This window comes from Berghia stephanieae, chromosome 1, assembly GCF_034508935.2.
Source record: "Berghia stephanieae isolate SIO BIC M18660-M18661 chromosome 1, UCSD_Bste_1.3, whole genome shotgun sequence".
In the NCBI taxonomy this organism is placed as follows: Eukaryota; Metazoa; Mollusca; class Gastropoda; order Nudibranchia; family Aeolidiidae; genus Berghia; species Berghia stephanieae.
In genome coordinates this window covers 112,826,634-112,849,223 of record NC_088360.1, presented here as the reverse complement: position 1 = coordinate 112,849,223, position 22,590 = coordinate 112,826,634, and the positions used below count along the sequence as shown (strand labels likewise).

Here is a 22,590-nt window from a genome sequence, read left to right as displayed (position 1 = left end):
GAATAATACGAATAATAATAATAATAATAATAATAATAATAATAATAATAATAATAATAATAATAATAATAATAATATAATAATAATAATAATACTAATAATAATAATACTAATACTAATAATAATAATAATATAATAATAATAATAATAATAATAATAATTAATAATAATAATAATAATAATAATAATAATAATAATGATAATAATAAAAATGATAATACTAATTATAATTAATAATAATAATAATAATAATAATAATAATAATAATAATAATAATAATAATAATAATAATAATAATAATAATAATAATAATAATAATAATGGTATAGATTTATAGTGCGCCAAACATCCCTTCATCAGGAGGGCTCTGGGCGCATAACAAAGATTAACTTAATAATGAAGCCCTAACACAGTACACGAACAACGCTAATTATACACATAATCAAAAGAAAGCCTGTCGGAATAAGAATGTCTTCAATCGACGCTTGAATTCCTCTAGTGAAGACGAAGAACGTATCTCTAGTGGTAGTAAATTCCACAACCTTGGACCAGAATGCTGAAAGGCGCGTTCACCAGCCTTCACTCGACAGCGGGGTGTTTTCAATTTGAGGTCGTTCGTTGATCGAAGCGATCGCTGTGGGTTATACCGTTCAACGAGGTTTGAGAGATATGCTGGTGACGAGCCCTCCAGGCATTTGAAAACGATAGTTGAAGATTTATATTTAATCCGCTGGTCCACTGGCAGCCAATGCAGCTGCTGTAGTAATTCGAGAGCTGCAGTTTTTCTGTCTTTCTGTAGTACAACGCGGGCTGCCATGTTCTGTATTTTCTGGAGTTTGTTTATTTTGTCCTTTGTTAGACCAACAAACAGTGCATTGCAGTAGTCCATTTTCGGGAATATCAAAGATGTTACCAATTTGTTGCAAGTTTCCCTATTAATAAATGGTCTGATTGTTCTGATATTTCTTAGAATGCAGATAGCACTTGTTCTCACATTGTTAATATGTTTGTTCATAGACAGATCACTCTCCAGGGTGATGCCGAGATTTTTTGCTGATGTTGTGAGTTGTATTTTATCATTATCGTTGATTGTCAGTGCCAGTGTAAATGGATCTGTCTTATTATTTGAACTAGCAATGAATAAGGCTTCAGTCTTGTCGCCATTTAATTTTAATCTATTTGCAGACATCCATCTCATCACATGGTTGATGCATTGTTCGTAAACAGTTATCTTTGAAACTATATCGGATTGCAAACACATGCTATATATCTGGGTATCGTCGGCGTACATATGGTAAGCGAGAGAATGTTGCTCTAAGATACTCACAACAGGGGAAGTGTAAAGTACAAAAAGGACTGGACCTAAAACGGATCCTTGAGGTACACCAAAATGAAGGTCACGCTCTGACGAAGTTACTTCCCCAATTAAAACTGATTGAGTTCTTTGAGTAAGATATGATGCAAACCAGTTTAGAGCAGTGCCCGATATGCCGAAAGTAACTTGTAGCCTTCGAAGTAGTATGGCATGGTCGATGGTGTCAAAGGCCGCCGAAAGATCGAGAAGACTAAGGATGGTGGTTTTTCCTTGATCAATAATTTGCAGCAAGTCATTTGTGATTCTCATCAATGCTGTTTCTGTGCTATGATTTTGCCGATAGGCCGATTGAAAGCACTCATCGAGGTTATTATGTTTCACGTGACAAGAAAGTTGTTTTAGTACAATCTTTTCTAGAATTTTGGAAATGAATGGTAGATTTGATACAGGCCTAAAGTTTTTAAAATTATCACTGTCAAGTCCCGCTTTCTTCAACAATGGCTTCACCAATGCTTTCTTGAAGCTTTCTGGAACAACTCCCTCCCTTAATGATTGATTAATCAATTCAGTGATGTAAGGTGCAAGTTCATCGATACACTCCTTCAAAAGGGATGTTGGTAAAGGGTCGAGCCTACATGATTTGCTAGGACTAGAGAGAATCGTTTTCTTTGTGTCATTTATTGAAATTTCTTTGAAAGATGTTAAGGGTTCACCATAAAAAGAGGTATATTCTGCTTCTGTTTCGTCTCTGTCAAGTTCACTCCGTATCGTTGTTATTTTATTCATGAAATACTCTACAAAGCAGTCTGCGAGTTGCTTGTCATCAATGTGGTGTGGCAGGCTTGTTTTGATCTCTTTGCCTAGAAGCTTATTTGAGATTTTATAAAACTCCTTCGGACTTTTTATGTTATCAACTTTATCAAGATAGTAGATACGCTTTGCCTTAATTGTCGCCTCTTTGAGTCTATGTTTGAATGATATGTAAGTTTCCTTATCAATTGTCAGGCCAGATTTTTTCCATTTCTTCTCCGCTTTTCTTTTCTCTTTCTTTATACGTTTTACCTCCAAATTGTACCATGGTGATTCTTTTCTGATGTTCACAGATCTTGTTGTGAGAGGTGCGTGCTTATCCATAACACTAATAACTGCTTTATCAAAATTGTCACCAGTCACTTCTTTCTCACAATGTGTAGTTAGAGAGTGAGAGAGGTCCGCTTTAAATAGTTCTATGTCAATTTTCTTCAAATCTCTCGAAACAACTATTTTTTTTGTTTTTGTGTCGTGTACTGTCCCCCGTGTACTGCAGAAAGAAAATGCTAAAGTTATGGGAAAAAAGGGACCTTTTTTGATAGGAAAAATAAACATAATCAAAACCTTTGGTATTTCTATGTTAATCTATATCATGCAGAGTATTTCAATCCCGTTGACTGTATTAGAGGAAATAAATAGATTGTTCTTTAAATTTTTGTGGCAAAAGAAAACATCAAATTGAGAGCTTTTGAGAAAGTAAAAAGAAAGACCATGTGTAACGATAGAAGTAATGGAGGCCTGAACATGATTGACATAATTTCTTTACAAAAATCATTTCTGATTAATTGGGGAAAAAAGTTTTATTCAGATGAAAGTTGCGATTGGAAAGTAGAAATTACTTTTTTAGACGCATTGGGGGGGGGGGGGGGAAAGCATTGGAAGCAAATATAAACAGAGCGCAGTTCAAAGGGTTAAAATTGGTGAAAAACATATTTTGGAAAAATGTTCTAATAGAGTATCTTCACTTTCCTCATGAAGATCAAAGTATGGAAATTCACCCAGATGAACCAATTTTTAACAATAATAAAATTAAATTCAAAGGTAAAGTACTGTTTTCAACTAATCTAATCGCAAAAAAGTGTTTTACGTTAAGCAAATCTACATCAATTCAAGATGTAACATGTCAATTGGGGAATTCAAAGATATATATGGGAATTATAATGGAATAGATCTTGATCACGCCTGAAAGTTTAGAATTCATTGATCATTATTTTGAAACATTTGAATTGCAATTCAATATGTGTAAAAGAAGTTTTTCGGTGGGTTCGTAATAGTTAATTTATTGAAAACAAGCCATATCGTGATGGAACGAATAGACAGAACCACTGACGCGACGATGAGCCAATAGGGAAAGTTGAAGTGATTCTTGATCCCAGGCTGGGGTACTCAGTACACTGGAAGCATTCTGGGTCAAGTCTAGCTTGATTTTTATTGATAACTTTGAATAGCCATTAATGAGCTAATAGGTTAATGAATTTATTCAAACGGTCTTATCTTCTAGTTTTTTTCTCTATAGTTATCATAGATTTTTGTTTGTATTTGGGTTTTTGTTTTGCTATTCATTTACGAAATACTGTGTAAAACACTTTCATTCACATGTTGTTGATGGTGCAGAGCAAAATGGTTATGGAGCTACATTCAATAAGATACAGCTTATGGATACATGCAATAACCAACCATACACTTTTTAAAGTGAGTGTGGGTAACCATAACATTTTGCTTATTTTGCGGAATTGCTTTTCTAACCAACAGCAAAATGGAGCCCACCAAGGCTCCATCATTTATCGATTTTCGCTTTTATTTTTTGTGCGGTGTGAGTTTGATTGTTGTCAGGTTTCGTGAGTGGGAGGGCAGAGAGTGCAACAATGATCACAGACATTGTAAATGGTTCAATAGGACTAAAATTGGTTTCACCGCAAGGCATTTGGTGCTGTGGGGAAATTGGATAAACGCCCCCAATAGTTTTTTACTTCTAATGCTAAAGTTACTGTAGGTGTTAGTTGGCTCAAATATCTTTGTTACAATTATTGGCGGTAAGCATGTATATTTTTTAACTGACGATTTTGCTTCAACGACTTTGCGATATGACGTCAAGAAACGACATATAAAATATCAAAATACAATTCTAACAGATATTCACTTCCACCGATTCACTTCCACCGTTTGTTCATATACGTAACATCGATAGATAAGCAAGATCGCAACTTTTCAACCCCTTCCCCGGAATCCTACCCCCGCCCCCTCCCAAAAACCCGTATATATTTCAAAGAAGACTCGAGTTAAGACAGTTAAGAGCTGGGTGCGGGATTGGGGGGAGGGAGCAGGAGAGACATCTTTATCTATGATACATGGTGTAAAAAATTCTGGCAGAATGAAAAAAACACGTTTGTTTTTTCGTTGGTGTATGGCATAATGATAATTTGTTTGGTGGATTGAACGACAGAAACTACGACATATAACAGAATAACACTTGTTTTTTTTTCTCATAAAGTCATCAGGGTGTCACCTCATTTAACCAGTTAACTGCCATACTCTGGAAAGACACCTATTTAAAAAGTTTACAATAAAACTCGTCCTTCAAATATCGATCTATTTAATAAATACCCTCATTTTGGCTAAAACTCTCAAACCTTTGACTAAGCGAAGTTGTTTTTCCAGAGGACACTAGTTAACTGGTGAATAAAGATTCTGATCTTTTATCAACTGAGTTTCAATAAGTTTTGCATTTTCTTTTCAGAAATGGATACTCTCATTATTTTTAATTGATCATATTTAAATAAAAAGCAATATTATAATTTCACTTAAAGACTCATTATATAGACACATTATTCCAACACTTTAATCCAATATATATTACAACAGGGACTGATCTCTTTAATGCTTTGAAAACTGTTATGAAGAAAATTGTAAATTACGCAATAATGGGTCAGCACTTATCGGTATCATTAATGACCTGAAAATCTCTTTGGTCGCTTTTCCACTTTGATCGTCCTTTCTCCTCGTGGCCCAGTCCTTCCCTGTGATCTTCCAACATTATGCTGGCAACAACACATTTTTTCCTTATTTTGGCCAGAGACCTTTTCTTTCATTCCAACTTGCTAGAATGTCTTAATCCTTAAATTTCGAAGAAGTCTCAGTCTCAGGTTCAAAACATTTTGAAAAGTTGGGGTCATATTAATTTATTAAATTATGAGGGAACAGCTTTCTTGCTAAAATGAGAAATGGGTGTTTTTAACGGTGTAAGATATCTCGTATTCTACCTCTGAGACATCTCCGTTTTCATCTCTATTGACTGTATACTCAATCATAATGCGAAATAGAAAATGTGTTTGACAACTTATTACGTTCCCTGAATGACAACACATAATAATAAATGCAAACGATTTTTAATCATTATTCACGCCCTCGTGGGAGAATAGAGCAACTTTTTAAAAAACCAAACATCTCAAAATAAGTATTTTTGATAATTTAAACTTTGTTTGAAATGTAAACATTGTTGACAAGACACCGAGGGTTTGATGGATGAATAAGTATAATACGTATATTGACTTTGTGTAAGATTTTATATAAGGGAATAAACGTGGAAAGTCAAAAGATGGATGGCAATAATAATATCATAATATTCAACGTACGAAATGATTGGTTTGGTTGTCACTTTGAACTCATTCATTGCTTCATTCTAATCATGTTTGACAGGGCCAATTGGCAACTGTTATTAAAACAAAATAAGGTTTGAGATCAAAATGGTTCCGTACAGCCCATGTTAAATTTTTGTCAACGGGCACAGAAATACTGGCAAATCCAACAATTATAAAACTACACCTCTTTTACAGGTTGATATACGATTAACTTGCACATTTCTCTTTTTAAAAAGTAACGGTAGTTGTATCACTCAAATAGTTATTTACAAAATCTGCTTGGGCATAATGAAGTACCCAGAATGATAATAATAAGAAATGAAGTGAGTAGGAAAGTGCCAGAAGACAACAGAGAATAAAAACTTCGCGGCGGCGATGGGGACTCGAAACCGCGACCTTACTGGTACAACTCCGCCTGGCTGGGGAGATATTGAATGATAGGTCTTTTGAGTTTGTGAATCGCCATCTGACCGCCATGTTGCCAGATTCATTAGCGGACCGATTTTGATCGCTGATTGCTCTATTTTGGATTCTCTATATAGATCTATTTTAATTTCCACAAAAGGGTAGTATAATAATTGCAATAGACGAGTGCATGTTCGTACTAACCGTTATTTCCCCACAAATATTGCGGGTTCTCCACTAGTTTATATTTTTAAAAAGGTGAACTATGAAATTTCGCATCAAGGTCCAAATATCTAGATGAATGAAAAACTCCCAAAATATGGAGAGAGATTATAGGGCATCGAAGGAGAGTATCCTGCATTGCAAGGGCGAAGCCAGACCTGGGGATGGGGTTGGGCTGGAGTTGTGATGGGGCTGTGCTGAAGCTAAACAAGGGTTGTGCTTGAACTGTGCTAGGGATGAGATGGGATTGCACTAGGGCTGTACTGGGACAGGAGCTTCCGTGATGAAATACATGTAAAAGCCTGGATTCCTCCAGTCGCTGGTAACAGGCCTAATTGTGCATACTCTATTTTCCCCAGAAACTAGCCTGGTGAACGCAGTCTCGAGTCAACATTCATTTTAGTTCATTTTCAACATTATGTAAATATTTAATGGAATCCGTGTTTTTAACCATTTTCTACACAATTTTGACGGAACGTTGTATAAAATGTGTGTTTTTCAAGGTTTTATGGATTCTATGCGATGACTTACGTACTTTCACTATTAAGTAATAATAATAATAATAATAATAATAATAATAATAATAATAATAATAATAATAATGATGATGATGATGATGATGATGATGATGATGATGGTGATGACAATAATAATATAAATGATAATAGCAATACAATAATAATCATTTTAAAAACAAAACATAAATAACTTCCATCAATAAAAAGTTTTTTAAATCTTATAAAAGCTGGTGCCGCCAACATAAAATATCCAATAAAGCCAATTAGGCTACCAGTCTAAGCTACCTCCTGTTTGCAGGGGCGAGATGGGACCAGAAGAGCAACCTAGAAAATGTTAGGTATTTTGTGTCATAATAAAGCCAATAAAATTGCCCTGAAAAATATTATGGACAAAAAAAATCTTTTTGTCATGCAAAAGTAGTAAAAATGAAGTTAGTAATTGCGGCTATGTAGTCTAGTGGTATGACACTTGTTTTCGGATCGGAAGGTTCTAGGTTCGAGCCTCGCTCGGCGCATAGTTGAGTCCTTGGAAAAAGCTCTTTACTCACATTCTTTCACCGTACTCAGGTGTAAAATGTGTACCTGGCCGTTAACAGCGTTGTCTCTGTCAAAAATTGTAATATCGCCTAATAGGCGTCATGTCTCGTTCTACATGTTACGTGTTGCTGTTGGTCAAGGACTCTTTATAAACCGCTTTGAACACATTTAGTTGATATTCTGCTATATAAAAGCTCACGTTTTTAGTTGTAAGACATTGCAATTTATTCATTTCCTCTATATTCGAATAGCTTTACTGTTCGTGTTTCTTTTCTTTCTAAGTGTGGATCGTTATTATTGATATTATGTTCTATGATGTCCACTTCATAAAAGGTTTCTTAAAATTTTGAAATTATAATATCGATAGCTTTTCTGATATGCCATATTATGAAAATACACTTTTTTCTAGGTGGCCAGAAATCCTTTTCTTCAACTATCATTCGATTGAAACAATTCTTTTAACCAGTTAAATGCCATACACTGGCATGGAAAAACTCGTATTTAAAAAGTAGGCAAAAAAACTCGTCCTTCAAATTTCGATCGATTTAAAAGACACCCATCTTGACAAAATCTCTTAAACCTAAGACCTTTACACTCATTAAGATTAAAATTTCCATTTATAATGAACAACATATTTTTGGCCTCAAATCAATAATAGCTACACATTATAATGGCCTTATTGAATGAAATTGGGTCACAGAAAAAATAGATTTTCGGTAACATAATTCGAAATTCTCAAGGTCTCGATGTATAACCAATTAGGATATTTTAACTAAACATTACTAATTATTTGATGTAATGGCACAAATAGATTAGCACCGGAGGGAAGTAATGTTCTTTCATATCATGCAAATTCCACTTTACAATGAACAGTGTAAGTTGGTCACCGACTTCTTTTGATTTGTAAATTTGATCTGTTCTAATTGATGTTTACTTTGTTCTTTGTTTCACTGATCGATGTGCCAGTCCATCTAATAATGTATAAACGTAACCCTCCGTATCAAAACGGTATAATGTCGGGATGAATGAGGGACAGCGTGGCTCAGTAGTACGGTCTTTGCTTCGTACCCGAAAGGTTTCGAGTTCAAATAACCGCTGTGTTGTGTGGCCTTGAGCAAGTCACCTCGCCCTAGCTCAATTTGCGGCGCTGCACTGCGGCTTACGACTGGGTTATTTCAGTCTTTCCTTGGGATAAACCCAAGAGACAAATTTCCCATATGGGATGAATATAAGGGAATTTTATTTATCTATTTATTTTACTTATTTATGAATGGGATTCGAAAATTGAATTTAGACTTGAAATGAGAAGAAAAAATAATTTTTGAGTGTTCATCCCGACAGCTTTGAGAAGGGGTCACATATAGCCATAGGGGCTGAAAATAATTTGTTGGATTTCCATGAAATTTTGCATGAACATTTCGAATACCTGTGTCCGGGTATAAAAGTAATAAGTAACAATTCTCAATAAGAGAGAATGCAGTAAAGAAGCTACTTTTAAGACAAATATTAAGGACTATGTTATTAGAATATAATTGGTAGACAAAACTGGTTACCTTTATATCGATTTTTTCCTTTGAAGAACGTTAAAAAAATATAACATGTAATTGTGGCATTGATATGGATAGAAAAAGACTCCTAGAGATGTTTGTATATGGAATAGGCGTGGTATAAGTGATTTACATTATCATTATATTCAATGATTTTGCTTTCTTTCATTAAAAAAATTGCTGTTTCATTATCGCGTCGAAAATAAAGAAGCTTTTACAATAAGTCAACATACCTGAAATATAATTTTCGACGTGTCCTCGTTCATGGTGTTACACTGTGTAGGGATCTTCTTGCCCTGGTATTCTCCATATCGTATTCCAAATTGAAAAGCAATGGGAATGGCACATAGAAGGCATACCAACCAGACGCCAATCATCACACGGAAAGCCCGGGATAAACCCGCCTGGGGTGTATCAACAGAGAAATTATAATTAGATAAATTTGTTTTCCACACTCTGAGAAATAACGACAATAACATGTATTACTGGTGAGATATTTGATTTACATTGTGCGGACGTGCATCTCTGCAGTTGCCCAAGGCGCGGCCACTATTAATTATGTCAAGATCTCACATTTGTAATACGCTGAATTTAATTTTCTTAAGTACACACAACAATGCGTTGCATTAAAAAGTACCAGAAAAAAACAAACCATATAACAAATGTGACTAGCTGGCTCAACACGGTATGATGTCAGGGTGAACCAAATGCCACAAATGAATGGATTTGAAAGTTAAAATGACCAGTAAATGTGAACTGGTTTAGTCACTATAAAACCGATGTTCATCCCATCAATTCAACATATAATCTTAAAGTGACAAATTAGGGAGCAGGCACTGGTGTAAGAAAAAGATCCTAAAAAGTGCTTTGTCTGGCATTATCTTGTATAAACTTTTTCAGATATTTATAGAAAACCTAACCCAAAACTCGTATTTATTTTTGACTATAGATTCCATTGTAGCATCTAAACCACCCCGAAAAAATGCCGTTTTGGAGGTGTTGGGTCATATCTTACATTTTGATTTAAATAGAGCGGAAATATATCTTGAACTATCTAAGTCTACTCTGGATCAAGATATGCTTTTTAAATTGTAATTTTATTGCAATAGTACTTTTTACTATTTTTTACAGTGTATGATTGAAAATAAAATACTATCATAACCTAAACATTGTTCACATCACAAATGTAAACTATATCATATCAAATGAAAACTTTCAATTTCAGTTGTTTAGTAGTCTGCCTTTATCATTTTCTTTTTTTTTCTTCTTTTTTCTTTAATCTATCTATATTTATTTATTTATTACATTACCGTCATTATGATAATAAGTCGTACATCCTGTCGACAAAATAAATTGGATATCTATTCTTTTACTTCGAATACGCTCACTGGCCATATATTTTCCCGTGTTTTTTATGTAATATTAGATGACCCTTAAAATGTATTTTTATTGAACTTGGTAGTTCAAAAAATTCGATTTTTGTCAGACATAGTAAGGGCGACCAATTTATGACAAGTGAAAAAGCTCTCCAATCCAAACTGGTTTTGTTTATGAAAAAACATCCTCTTAAACAGTGATAAAGGTCTTTTTTTTTCTCAAATTCGTTGCCCTAATGTTGTCTGAGGAGAATCTGGTATTGTCTCCAGAGGAAAACCTCGCTAATCACCATTCCACTTTATATTCTTATCTAAGGGCATTCTCTCGCTAACGGGACAATAATCCCCAAACTCTTCTTGAGACATTTAACTGGTTTGTTTACATAAAATAGACAACTCTACGGTGTTTTCACCAGATTCATTTGATTTTTCTCTCCCTTTGTTGCTTTTATTTGTTGAACGAGATCCATTCGAGATAAAACTCGACAAATCACGTCTTGTGATGGCAAGCTAATCTACTCTAGTCTGCCTTCTGGAAAGGTTTAAAAATATATATGGATATTGTCTACAAGAGAAAGCTCAGGGGTAGGTAATCAGTGGCATGCCATTGTAATCCACAGGACCTAATTTCTTGTATCACGAGGAATATCGATATCTCACCGAGCCCCAGGGTTGCCCGAGGAAGAGAAAGAAAGAAAGAAAGAAAGAAAGAGAGAGAGAGAGAGAGAGAGAGAGAGAGAGAGAGAGGGAGAGAGAGGAGGGAGAGGAGGAGAGAGAGAAGAGAAGGAGAGGAGAGAGGAGAGAGAGAGAGAGAGAGAGAGAGAGAGAGAGAGAGAGAGAGAGAGTGAGTTTGTGTGTGTGTGTAAGTGTTTGATAGACAGATTGATTGATATATATATATATATATATATATATATATATATATATATATATATATACATATATATATATATATACATATATATACATATCGGGTTTGAGAGTCTTCTTTGAGACGAGGACCATTTAAATCGATCGATATTTGAAGTACGAGTTTTCTGGTCAAATTTTTATATACGAGTATTTCCTTGGTACGGCAGTTAATTGGTTAAGGACATAATAATGGTCATAACTAATAAATAATATGTAATGGTCAGAAAGGGAATGAAGCACCTGCGCCATATCACCCATAAACAACATCACCATAAACTATTTTTAACCTAATATGTTTTAAAATAGATAAGGCTTTACATCACTTTCATACATTTTTTGAGTTTAGACATGCCACATTATGTTTATCTGTGGTTTACCGTTTTAATAACAACGTAGTTCCTTGTTTGTCGCTTTGCAGCACGTCATTCTGACCCCCAAACGTGACGTTAGCGGTTTGTCATTTCATTAATATATCGTGAAATAGGAGACAGATGATATTTTAAAACCACCCCGCTCATATCTAAGCGTTAATTATAGCTATTTTGATTTTTTCTTTTAAATCCAAAGATGTTATGATAAGTGTTGACATTTATTTCATCACTGACATCGTCACGTTTTTTAAATTAAAAAAACCCCGCAATGTGAAGAAATTTAAGTTAAAAAACAAATAGATTCACAAAAAATGCGTGACATTCTAAAATACATGACAAATAACAGAGGTGTATGAGTAAAATGAACTGAAATGAAGTGCAATAGCCAATATATATATATATATATATATATATATATATATATATATATATATATATATATACACACACACACACAATTCGCGAAAACTTTTGACAATATCACCGAAGAAGAAATCATATCATCCTGCACTCGAAGAACACATCGCTATACAACAATGGAGTAGCATGGACAAAAAAAAAATCAACGAACTTTGATGTCACCATGGGAAGCTACGACGGAGCAGAAACATGCGAGCTCGTCGGACTATATCTACTTTCCCAAATGCAACATCTTGATATAAACATTGGACTATACAGAGACGACGGGCTCGCATTGTGCAATAAAAGACCGAGGCAGACTGAAATTGTAAAGAAAACAAATATGCAAAATCTTCCAAGACAACAATCTGAAAATTACCATCAAAGCCAACAAAAAGGCATTCGATTTCCTAGACATAACCATCAACCTGAACAACGGCACCTACCAATCATTTTCAAAACCCAACAACATCCCACTGTTCGTCCATAGACATAGCAATCATCCGCCATCTATAATAAAAAACATCCCAGAGAGCATTAACAAACGACTATCTAACAACTCTACAAACAACAACATATTCAACGATGCAATCCCACCATACAGACGCACTACCAAAAAGTGGCTATGACTACAACCTAAAATATGAAGAAGAGACAATTACCACCTCAACGAAAAAACGTCAAAGAAAACGAAATATAACATGGTTCAACCCACCCTACGGCAAGAATATGACAACTTCTATCGGTAACAAATTCTTCAATCTACTACAAAAATGCTCCCCTCCCGGTCACGTCCTACACCCAATCATTAACAAAAACACGATCAAAATAGGATACACATGCATGTCAAACATACAAAACATTATTTCCTCCAACAACAAACGAAAACTATCACAGCCAGCTCAGCCCATCAACAACCTAGAGAAAAAATGCAACTGCAAGACCCAGGCAACATGCCCACTAAACGGCAATTGCCTGACTCAAAATGTTATTTATCAAGCCACAGTTACACGCCCAGACACACCAAAATACATTGGCCTCACTGAGTGTTCATTCAAAACCAGATACAACCTGCATAAATCGTCCTTCAAAAACATACACTAACGACATTCTACTACACTAAGCGAACACATTTGGAAACTCAAAGAAAAAAAACAGAACACAGCATTACATGGAAAGCCATCTCCAGAGCACAGTTGTACTCCCCCTATTCTAAGATTTGCAACCTCTGTTTAGAAGAAAAATTCTTCATCATCACAAAACCGAACCTGGCAACACTCAACAGAAGAAACGAACTAACATCCTCATGCAGACAAAGAAACAAACACCTTTTATGTAATAACGAACCACCATAAACACGAAGCTAGGAAAGTACGAAAAACACAACAATCTACTTTCACTTCCACTTCCCGATGAGAGCGAATGCTCGAAACAATAGAAGTTGATCATAAATATACTTGAACTGTTTTATAAATAGCTCCTTTTATCAAAAAGCTGAGCACTATTATTTCATGGTTTTTGTTTTTATCGAACCGCTGTTTTGTGGCACTACAGTAAGTAGGCGTTTTTTCCACGAAGCAATTGAACGACGAATATCACATCAATAGTTATTCTGTCCCAAGCATCCTGGATTGCTGCTTTCTATTACTCTTCATCGAATACTTTTTGTCTGCCCTTGTACACAATGTTTGACATTATGGTCCAAATGCTGTAATCCATAAGATTTGAATCAGGGCTCATGGGAGGCCATTCATCTTTTGTTATGAATTTAATGTTGTTTTCCACTAAGAATGTTTGTGTCGATCTACTTGTGTGGAATGTAGCCCCGTCTTGTTGGAAAATAAACGAATTATCAAGATACAGTGTTAAGCAATCTGGTTACAGTTTTTCCTTAAACAGTACCGCATAATTTTGTGCATTCACTTTTGTTGTTTTGGTATCGATGAAATGGAGACGGGTTTTGCCGTTCGAACTAGCCCCTCCCGAAACCATTTTTTTGAGAACCGATTACTTCGTGGTAAAGTCTATCCAGTGAAATGTCAGCTTTTTTACTTCCGTACACAACGTCATTGTGACGGTTTCTTGCAAGTTCAACAGTGAAGTCTTTTTCGTCAGTAAAAATGATTTGCTTAACGTCGTTGTGGGTGAATTTGTCTAGTAAAGCGCTTGCTCGTGTTTTGCGTTTTCTCTTGACGTATTCAGACTTTCTGCTGGTTTTGATTCGCTTGAAAGGGCGGAGATTAAGATCTTATTTTGTAATCTGCCGTACGGAAAAGTCACTTATGCCTAGGACACCAGCAACTTCACGGGTAGAGAGATGGGATCCAGGATTCTCTTCTTGAGACAGATTAGCATCTTCCACAAAGTCGATATTTTCCTTTACCCTCGCTGAACGGGGGCCCCATCTATGAATTGACCTTTTTTTTCGTACTTTTGCAATGATTTTATTAACCGTCCTGACTGACCAGTTCTTATTCGGAAATTCTCGAACAATCTTTTTACCAGTCCAACCTTTTTCCTCGAATAATGATTTAATAACACTTTTATCTTCCTCAGAATAAACCATGGCTGTTAGTTGTCAGTTTTAGGACTTTTGCTAACTTGTTTTGATTGTATGTTCAACACAGTGCAAATGCGTACAATGAAACTGGAAGTAAACGGGGTGAGCTACACCCTACCCTTGTTGCAAGATCTTGCCAATGAATCGACAGGACGTTCAAAGTAATTCATTACGCGAATTTCTCGAACTCTTGATATGACAATTTTAGTGATATTCTTTGAACAGCTATAACTCTTGAACCTTTCATTCATTTTTCTTGAAATTTGAGATTCGTAAAAACAATTTGTTAGATTCAGAGTGTGCAAAATTTTATAAATATTATCATAGTTTTAAAGAGCTCTACTTTGGGGTCTTTTATTTTCTCGCACCTGACTAATATATATATATATAACATCAAACGCAATAAAAAAATGAGAATCACTTCAAGAATTAAGTTGTTTCCTAATTCACATCAGATCACGTCACTCCAGTCTTGCCGTTGTTGCATTGGCTTCCCGTGGAGAAGCGGATTGCTTACAAACTTGCCTGTTATTGTTTTAAGTGCATCCATGGCACTGCTCCCAATTATTTGTCATCTCTTCTTTCTACCTACAATCCGAATCGTTCTCTCCGCTCCTCTACTTCCCTGTACTTGAACCGTTCGATTCCTAAGTCGAATTTTTCACGGAGTGCTTTCGCACATTCTGCCCTTTCAGCAGACACCAGTCATCGTAATTCCCTGTCCTCCTTTAAAGCTTCGTTGAAGACAGAATACTTCCTTTCAGTTTTCTGTGAGTGATTTTATTGATTTTATCGGAGCATTGCAAACATAATGAACAAAACATTCTCAACACACAAAGACTGGGACATTAACAGCGGTGTCCTAATTACAATACAAAAACCAGGAAAAACGAAAGGACCCGTAAACAACCTGCGCCCAATAACATTACTGAATACCATAAGAAAAACACTGTCAACTATTGTCCTCAACAGAATTAGACCGAAAATAGAAAAATACCTATCACATAGCCAAAGCGGGTTTCGCCAAGACCGAAGCACATCGGACGTTGTATGGACACATAAATGGTTGGCAGCAAAGGCACTCAAAGAAAACATATCCATAACAATAACCGGAATCGATATGTCCGCAGCCTTTGATACGATCGACAGAGGAAAACTTTTGGAGATATTAACAGAAATAGTAGACGAAGACGAGCTCCGAATAATCCGATTTCTCCTCAGCAACACAAAGATACAACCAAGGATATACGGGGCCACAAAACAGACGCAGTTCGAAAGTAACATCGGGACCCCCCAAGGAGATAGTCTGAGCCCGATTCTGTTCACAATATACTTAGAACACGCTCTGAAAGAAGTTCGAAAAGTCATTCCAAAACCAACGACTCATATTGAGAATGCAATCCCTAGAGAAATCGCCTATGCAGATGATGTCGATTTTATTGGATCAACACCAGCAAATATAGACATCATACAAAATACCCTCATGAAATATAACCTCCAAGTCAATGTCAATAAAACCGAATTTACAACAATATCGAGGAACAAAGAGGAATGGAAAAGAACAAAGAAAGTCGGCTCACTAATTGGAGACACCGAGGATGTACAAAGAAGAAAAGAGCTATCAAACGCCGCACTCAGTAAACTCACCAATGTATGGATTAGAGGTGACAAAATAAAGAGAAAAACCAAACTGAAACTGTACCATGCTCTTGTAAAACCGGTACTTCTGTATAACTGCGGCACTTGGGCGTGACAAAATCCGAAGAAGAACATCTGGATGCCTTCCATCGCACACAGCTAAGAAGGGTACTGGACATCAAATACCCCAAAAAGATCTCAAATGAATCACTCTATAAGATCACAAAAGAAAGACCAATCTCCCTTGACATTTTACAACAACGATGGCAACTTTTCGGTCACATACTACGCAGGGACAAAAACATACCAGCAAACCAAGCCATGTCGGGATACTTCCAAAAACACGGGAACCTTTTCAGAGGAAGACCGATCACAACACTCCCTGTGATCCTAAACAAAAACCTCACAACACTTGGACAAAGCATTAGTCTCATAACGGCAGGGGACCTTGAAAATCTGAGAACCCTAGCAGAGGACCGGCAATATTGGAGACACCTCACACAGGAAATACTGGAAACAGCCAAGGCGACCCGATCTTTCGGTCGAGACGCGAAAGGCATCTAAGTCAGTAAGTCAAGTCATATGTGCATGTACCAATATATCTGTCTTTGTATAAGCGTTTCCGAGCACTTTTGGGTGAAAAGGGGCGCTATAGAAATTAAGCATTATTATTATTATTATTATTATTATTATTATTATTATTATTATTATTATTATTATTATTATTATTATTATTATTATTATTATTATTAGTATTAGTATTATTATTAGTATTATTATTATTATTTGATATTCATGTGATTCTAATTTTAAAAATGTTTCTTCTGAAAAAATAAGGGGAAAAATTTGATTTTCAGATTTTTGCCGCATTTTTCTTGATTATTTAGTAGTATTCCGGAATATCGGGTTGGTGCAGGCAACTTGCTAAATATTCAATACGAGATATTCGTCAGCTAAAATTTCGCGGGAAATCGCTTAACGAAACATGCAAAGTGGTTTACGATTAATGTTTAGACCCCACTCTCAAATGAGACTTGGGACTGTTTTTGGGGCGCTCGAAAGCGGATGGTGTAGTGAGTGATTTAAGTTCCAAAGTATCAGAAAATAGATTTACATTATTTGTCTCGTCAGTAGAAATAACATAACTCTAGTCAGAGGTTTGTTGTCCAAAAGGTCAACGTCATTGTTGTCAATTTTTTAAAAAATGACATAACCCCAATTGACAAGAGTATCAAACTTGTCTTTAACATAATATTTCCTTATAAGTATGCTAAACTGTCAAGAAATTATTTTTTCGGCTATGTAAACATAAATGCCAGACCTGCCTACCATTAGGAAAAATTCGTATAATTACGAAATTTCGGATCCATTTTCAGAACTTCAAGAGCATCTCTAAGTCATTAAAACTGATTGAAAATGAAACCTGATACCATGCAACACAATTTTTTTGAAGTGTTTTTAAAACCTGTGAGAGTAAATTATTGATCTTTAAATTTAACTTAAGCGACATAAATGTTTACATCCTAGAGATTACGAATCTATAAATTTTCCAGTAAGCAGGTCCGTAAATACTAACAGAAAACGTGGTTTAAGTTATTCAATTTCGCCGCATCAAATTTCTTATTTTTCAGTGAATATTCGATTTTTAGCGGTAGGTCATATAATATGTTCATAGAAATTTGTAACTTACGTGAGTTGGTACTTTGATGGGATGGCAGATGGCCACATATCGCTCCACCGTAAAGGCTGTGATCGTAACAATGGACACATAGTTGGACACCTCCGACGCCAGGACCTTGAGGCGACAGAAATTTTCCCCGAATATGTAGGGCGTTGGAAAGCAAGTGGTATAGATTTCATGGGGAAGACCCAAGACCAGCAGCAGTAAATCCGATATAGAAAGATTAAACAAGTAGTAGTTGGTTACAGTCCGCATGTATCTGAAGACGGAAGGATAATCAATTGAAACGTAAAAAGATTAATGACGCTCATGCATGTAACAATTTAAAACTCTTGCAACTCCTTTTAAACCAAGAAAAATTGTATGCAGAATCACAATAGAGCAACTTTGCAGTGTTATTCTTGTACTTATAGGTATAGCAAATTTGTGGCTATATGGTTTCATGGTATGACACTCGCTTTCGGATTGGAAGGTCCTGGGTTCGAGCCTTGCTTAGTTGAGTCCTTGGAAAAGGCTCTTTACTCACATTCTCTCATCGTACTCAGGTGTAAATTGAGTACCTGGCCGTGAACAGCGTTGTCTCTGTCCCCCCCCCCCCTCAAAAAATGTAATATCGCCTAAAGACAGGCGTCAAGTATCGTTCTACATGTTAAGTGTTGCTGTTGGCTTGGGACCCCTTGTAAATCACTTTGAGCACGTTTAGTGGATATGCGCTATATAAAAGCTCACTTTTTAAAATGACCACTAAATTTTACTTTATATCAGCAGAACATAATTTAAAGATTGATTGATCCAATCGTAAACTCTTTAAAGATAAAGAACTTAACAAGTCGATGCCTCTGTGTGTGTATGCGAGTGAGTGTTTGTGTGCGTTAGTGACTGTAAATTAATTGCAATTATGCATGTTAACATTAAACCATTTTCTCTTCAATCCCCAAATAAAATAAAAGTATGCAGAATGATGGTATAGCCACATTCCAAAACCTTATGATTTTGTTTTCATTGCAATTATAAACATAGCATTTTCAGTACTTAACAATTCGATGCATTTGTGTGTATGCTAGTGAGTGTATTGTGTGTGTTTGTAAGTGTCTGTGGGTGTTGTATGTGTGAATCTTTTTACATTGATAATTCCATCCAAAACATTATCCGGGTGCATTCGTATTTAAAGCAGCCTAAACATAATAAACAGATACACAAATAAATAAATATTTAGATAAATCCAAAGATTAATGAATAAATAAATAGAAAGATGAATAAATAACTAAATAAATAGATAAATAAATAGATAAATAAATAAATAGATGAATGAATAAATGAATAAATAGATAAATAAATGAATAAGAAACCAACAACAAAGAATATCACGCACGATACGAATACAAGCCAATACAATCTTACTTGTTCCTAATGATGACCATGCAAGTGCATACGTTCCCAACAATCCCAGTGACCAGTATGATGGAATAGATGATAGTGATGGGGATGATCACCGATAAGTTATCTCTCTCAATGAAGGCAATCTGTTGATTATTCAGATTAGCCGAATTTGGTATTGAAATCAATAAATAATTGAAGCTATGCGTTTAGGTAAAATACTCACAACATCCGCCAGCCGGATATAACGTACCAACACACAAAACTGTGTGTTGCCTTGTACGTTTGTAATCTGATAGATATAATTTAGTGAGAAGTAATCACCAAAATGGCTGTCTAAAAACAATGAAAAAGAGCTGAGTGACGTCAATTTCGTTCCATCTATAAAATTAACCTCGAAGTGAACAAATTTAGCTGAATTCGGTAAGGGGAACAAACGTGTGAAGTTTAAAAACTGGTTCCAAACTCATTGGAAGGAAAACCCATTCTTCAGGAGGACTGGATACATACCTTATCTTATGTAATTGGTCTTCTGATATCAGAGTGATGGCATTTTATTTTCCAGTCTAAATATGCTGGTCGTCAATTAATCATCCATCTTAGCTCTTTATTATGACCCGTAATCCTAAGAATCTGATTTTACATCCTGCTGCTAAAATAGTTATGCCATCTCATGATTCAATATGAAACCTACTGCTACCTGCTGCTAAAATAGTTATGCCATCTCATGATTCAATATGAAACCTACTGCTACCTGCTGCTAAAATAGTTATGCCATCTCATGATTCAATATGAAACCTACTGCTACCTGCTACTAAAATAGTTATGCCATCTCATGATTCAATATGAAACCTGCTGCTACCTGCTACTAATATAGTTATGCCATCTCATGATTCAATATGAAACCTACTGCTACCTGCTACTAATATAGTTATGCCATCCATGATTCAATATGAAACCTACTGCTACCTGCTACTAATATAGTTATGCCATCTCATGATTCAATATGAAACCTACTGCTACCTGCTGCTAAAATAGTTATGCCATCTCATGATTCAATATGAAACCTACTGCTACCTGCTACTAAAATAGTTATGCCATCTCATGATTCAATATGAAACCTACTCATTATTAGTCTTCCAAAGGACTGGTAACATAACACTTCTAGGGAATTTGGAATCTGAAGATAAGAAGGTGTGACGTCACGACTTCTCTGCCCTATTGAAATTAATACATTTTTATAACAGGTCAAGTGCAGTTTTTAATCCTTTACAGGCCGATTTTGATATAACCTGGCATTTGTCGGGTTGTGTGGTCTCGTGGTATGATACCGATAGGTCGAGGGTACGAGTTACGATATGAGTGGCGCAGTGTTGAGTCCTTGGGAAAGGCTCTTCACTTACATGCTATCACTGTAATCAGTAAAATGAGTACCTGTCGGAAAAGATTGTACTATCGCATACAGAAGGCAACATGTCTCGTCCTGGATATGTAATGTTGCTATAGAATTTGGATCCTTTGCTCCATGGGGTAAATAGCTATAAAGGACTACGAAGAAGAAGAAAAAAAAAGAAGGAAGAAAAAGAAGCAGAAGAAGATGAAGAGGATTTTATTTCCAGTCAGAAATGTGGTATTTGGTTAAATTTAAATGTTTATTTAGGACAATGAATACAATTTTTGAAAGAGTGAAAAACTAAAATTTTACTCCTTAACCTAGGTCAAATTTACACAATATTAACGCGGCGGTCACATAATATAATCAGATAAAAATACATAAACGATCAAGTAAATAACAACTCGGAAGATATTTGTTCTCGTTTGGTAAGGGTTGGAGTGGTACAAGAGTAAGAGATCCTCAAGGTTTTCTAGTTTCTATGACGTCAAACTTCCAACCATCCGTAAGATTTAGATCTGTAGGACATAGTGGATCGATAATAGACACGGTGATTTGGGATGGAGATGGGGTGACAGGGGGGAAGGGGGGGGGGGTGACTGGGACCATGAATCACAATCGGATTTATCAAACAATTGGATATAGGGACCAGTCCAGTGATACGACGTCATTCTTAAATATATTATTCAACGATTGTACAATATTTTCACTCACTTTATTGGTTTAAATAATGATTGAAAATCCAGTTGATTGGCCAACTGAAAGACTGTTTTGTGGTCATGAATACAAATCCCAACATCAACAAAATATTGGTGCTATACTCAAAATATCCACCAGCGGATATAGCGTACCAATACAGAAAACAATGTATAACCTTTAATATTTATATTATAGTATGATTGATTGAATTTAGAGATAACATAATCAAAATGGCCTTCTGAAAACAATAACAAATATGCTGAATGACGTCAATTTCGATTCATCTTTAAGAGATTCCAAGTGGGCGGGACGTTCTGATATGTTTTGATGATCAACAAGCAAAATTTTCTATAATAATCACCTTCAATAAATTGGATTCATTGTAAAACAACGCCGTATTCAATTTATTGGTTAAGAAATTTCTAAAAAATTATTTTGGGGTCTGGAATTAAGGTATTCTTTCATGGCTATGGATTAATTCCATTCATTTTTATCGCGCATTAACACTAAGATTGTGATGTAAAACGGCGCGCTATAATAACTCTATTAATAAATCCAAAGCCATTAAATATTATAGCAAATTCAGGGTATCCTCTAAATGAAAAGGGTCTAATTGGCCTGCACTTATTTGCAGGTCTGGTAACCCAATTCCTTATGTGCCCAATGTTGCAATGGAAATATATTTTTTTTAAACGCAGAATATTGTCCATTACAACAATGTCAAACTAGACCCATAAATGTGTTCGGATGTCAGACCTGCATATATGTCCATGTCGGTTATAATAATAGAAGTTATTGAATCTCTAGCGATTTGATCATGTTTCTTTGACTCCCGAAAAAAACAAACATGTTATTGGTAGTGGTGGAGAGATGGAGGTTAAAGTGAATGTTCATTTTTATTATTATTATTATTATTATTATTATTATTATTATTATTATTATTATTATTATTATTATTATTATTATTATTATTATTATTATATTATTATTATTATTATTATTATTATTATTATTATTTATTATTATTATTATTATTATTATTATTATTATATTATTATTATTATTATTATTATTATTATTATTATTATTATTATATTATTATTATATCACATTATATTCTCATTATCATCATCATCATCATCATCATCATCATCATCATCATCATCATCACCAATGTCATAATCATCATCAT

The 22,590-nt window shown here is 35.1% G+C and overlaps 1 protein-coding gene across 1 annotated transcript in view; it reads right to left on the bottom strand.

Annotated features, from left to right (window-relative positions):
* LOC144962756 (pyrokinin-1 receptor-like) overlaps positions 1-22,590 on the bottom strand; it is a 71,964-nt gene that overhangs the window by 44,573 nt on the left and 4,801 nt on the right. Inside the window, exons 2-4 of the mRNA XM_078895984.1 lie at positions 19,331-19,452; positions 17,939-18,188; positions 9,226-9,396 (exon numbers count right to left, since the gene is read on the bottom strand). Of these exons, the coding sequence (XP_078752110.1) occupies positions 9,226-9,396; positions 17,939-18,188; positions 19,331-19,452 (543 nt within the window). The remainder of the gene's footprint in view (positions 1-9,225; positions 9,397-17,938; positions 18,189-19,330; positions 19,453-22,590) is intronic.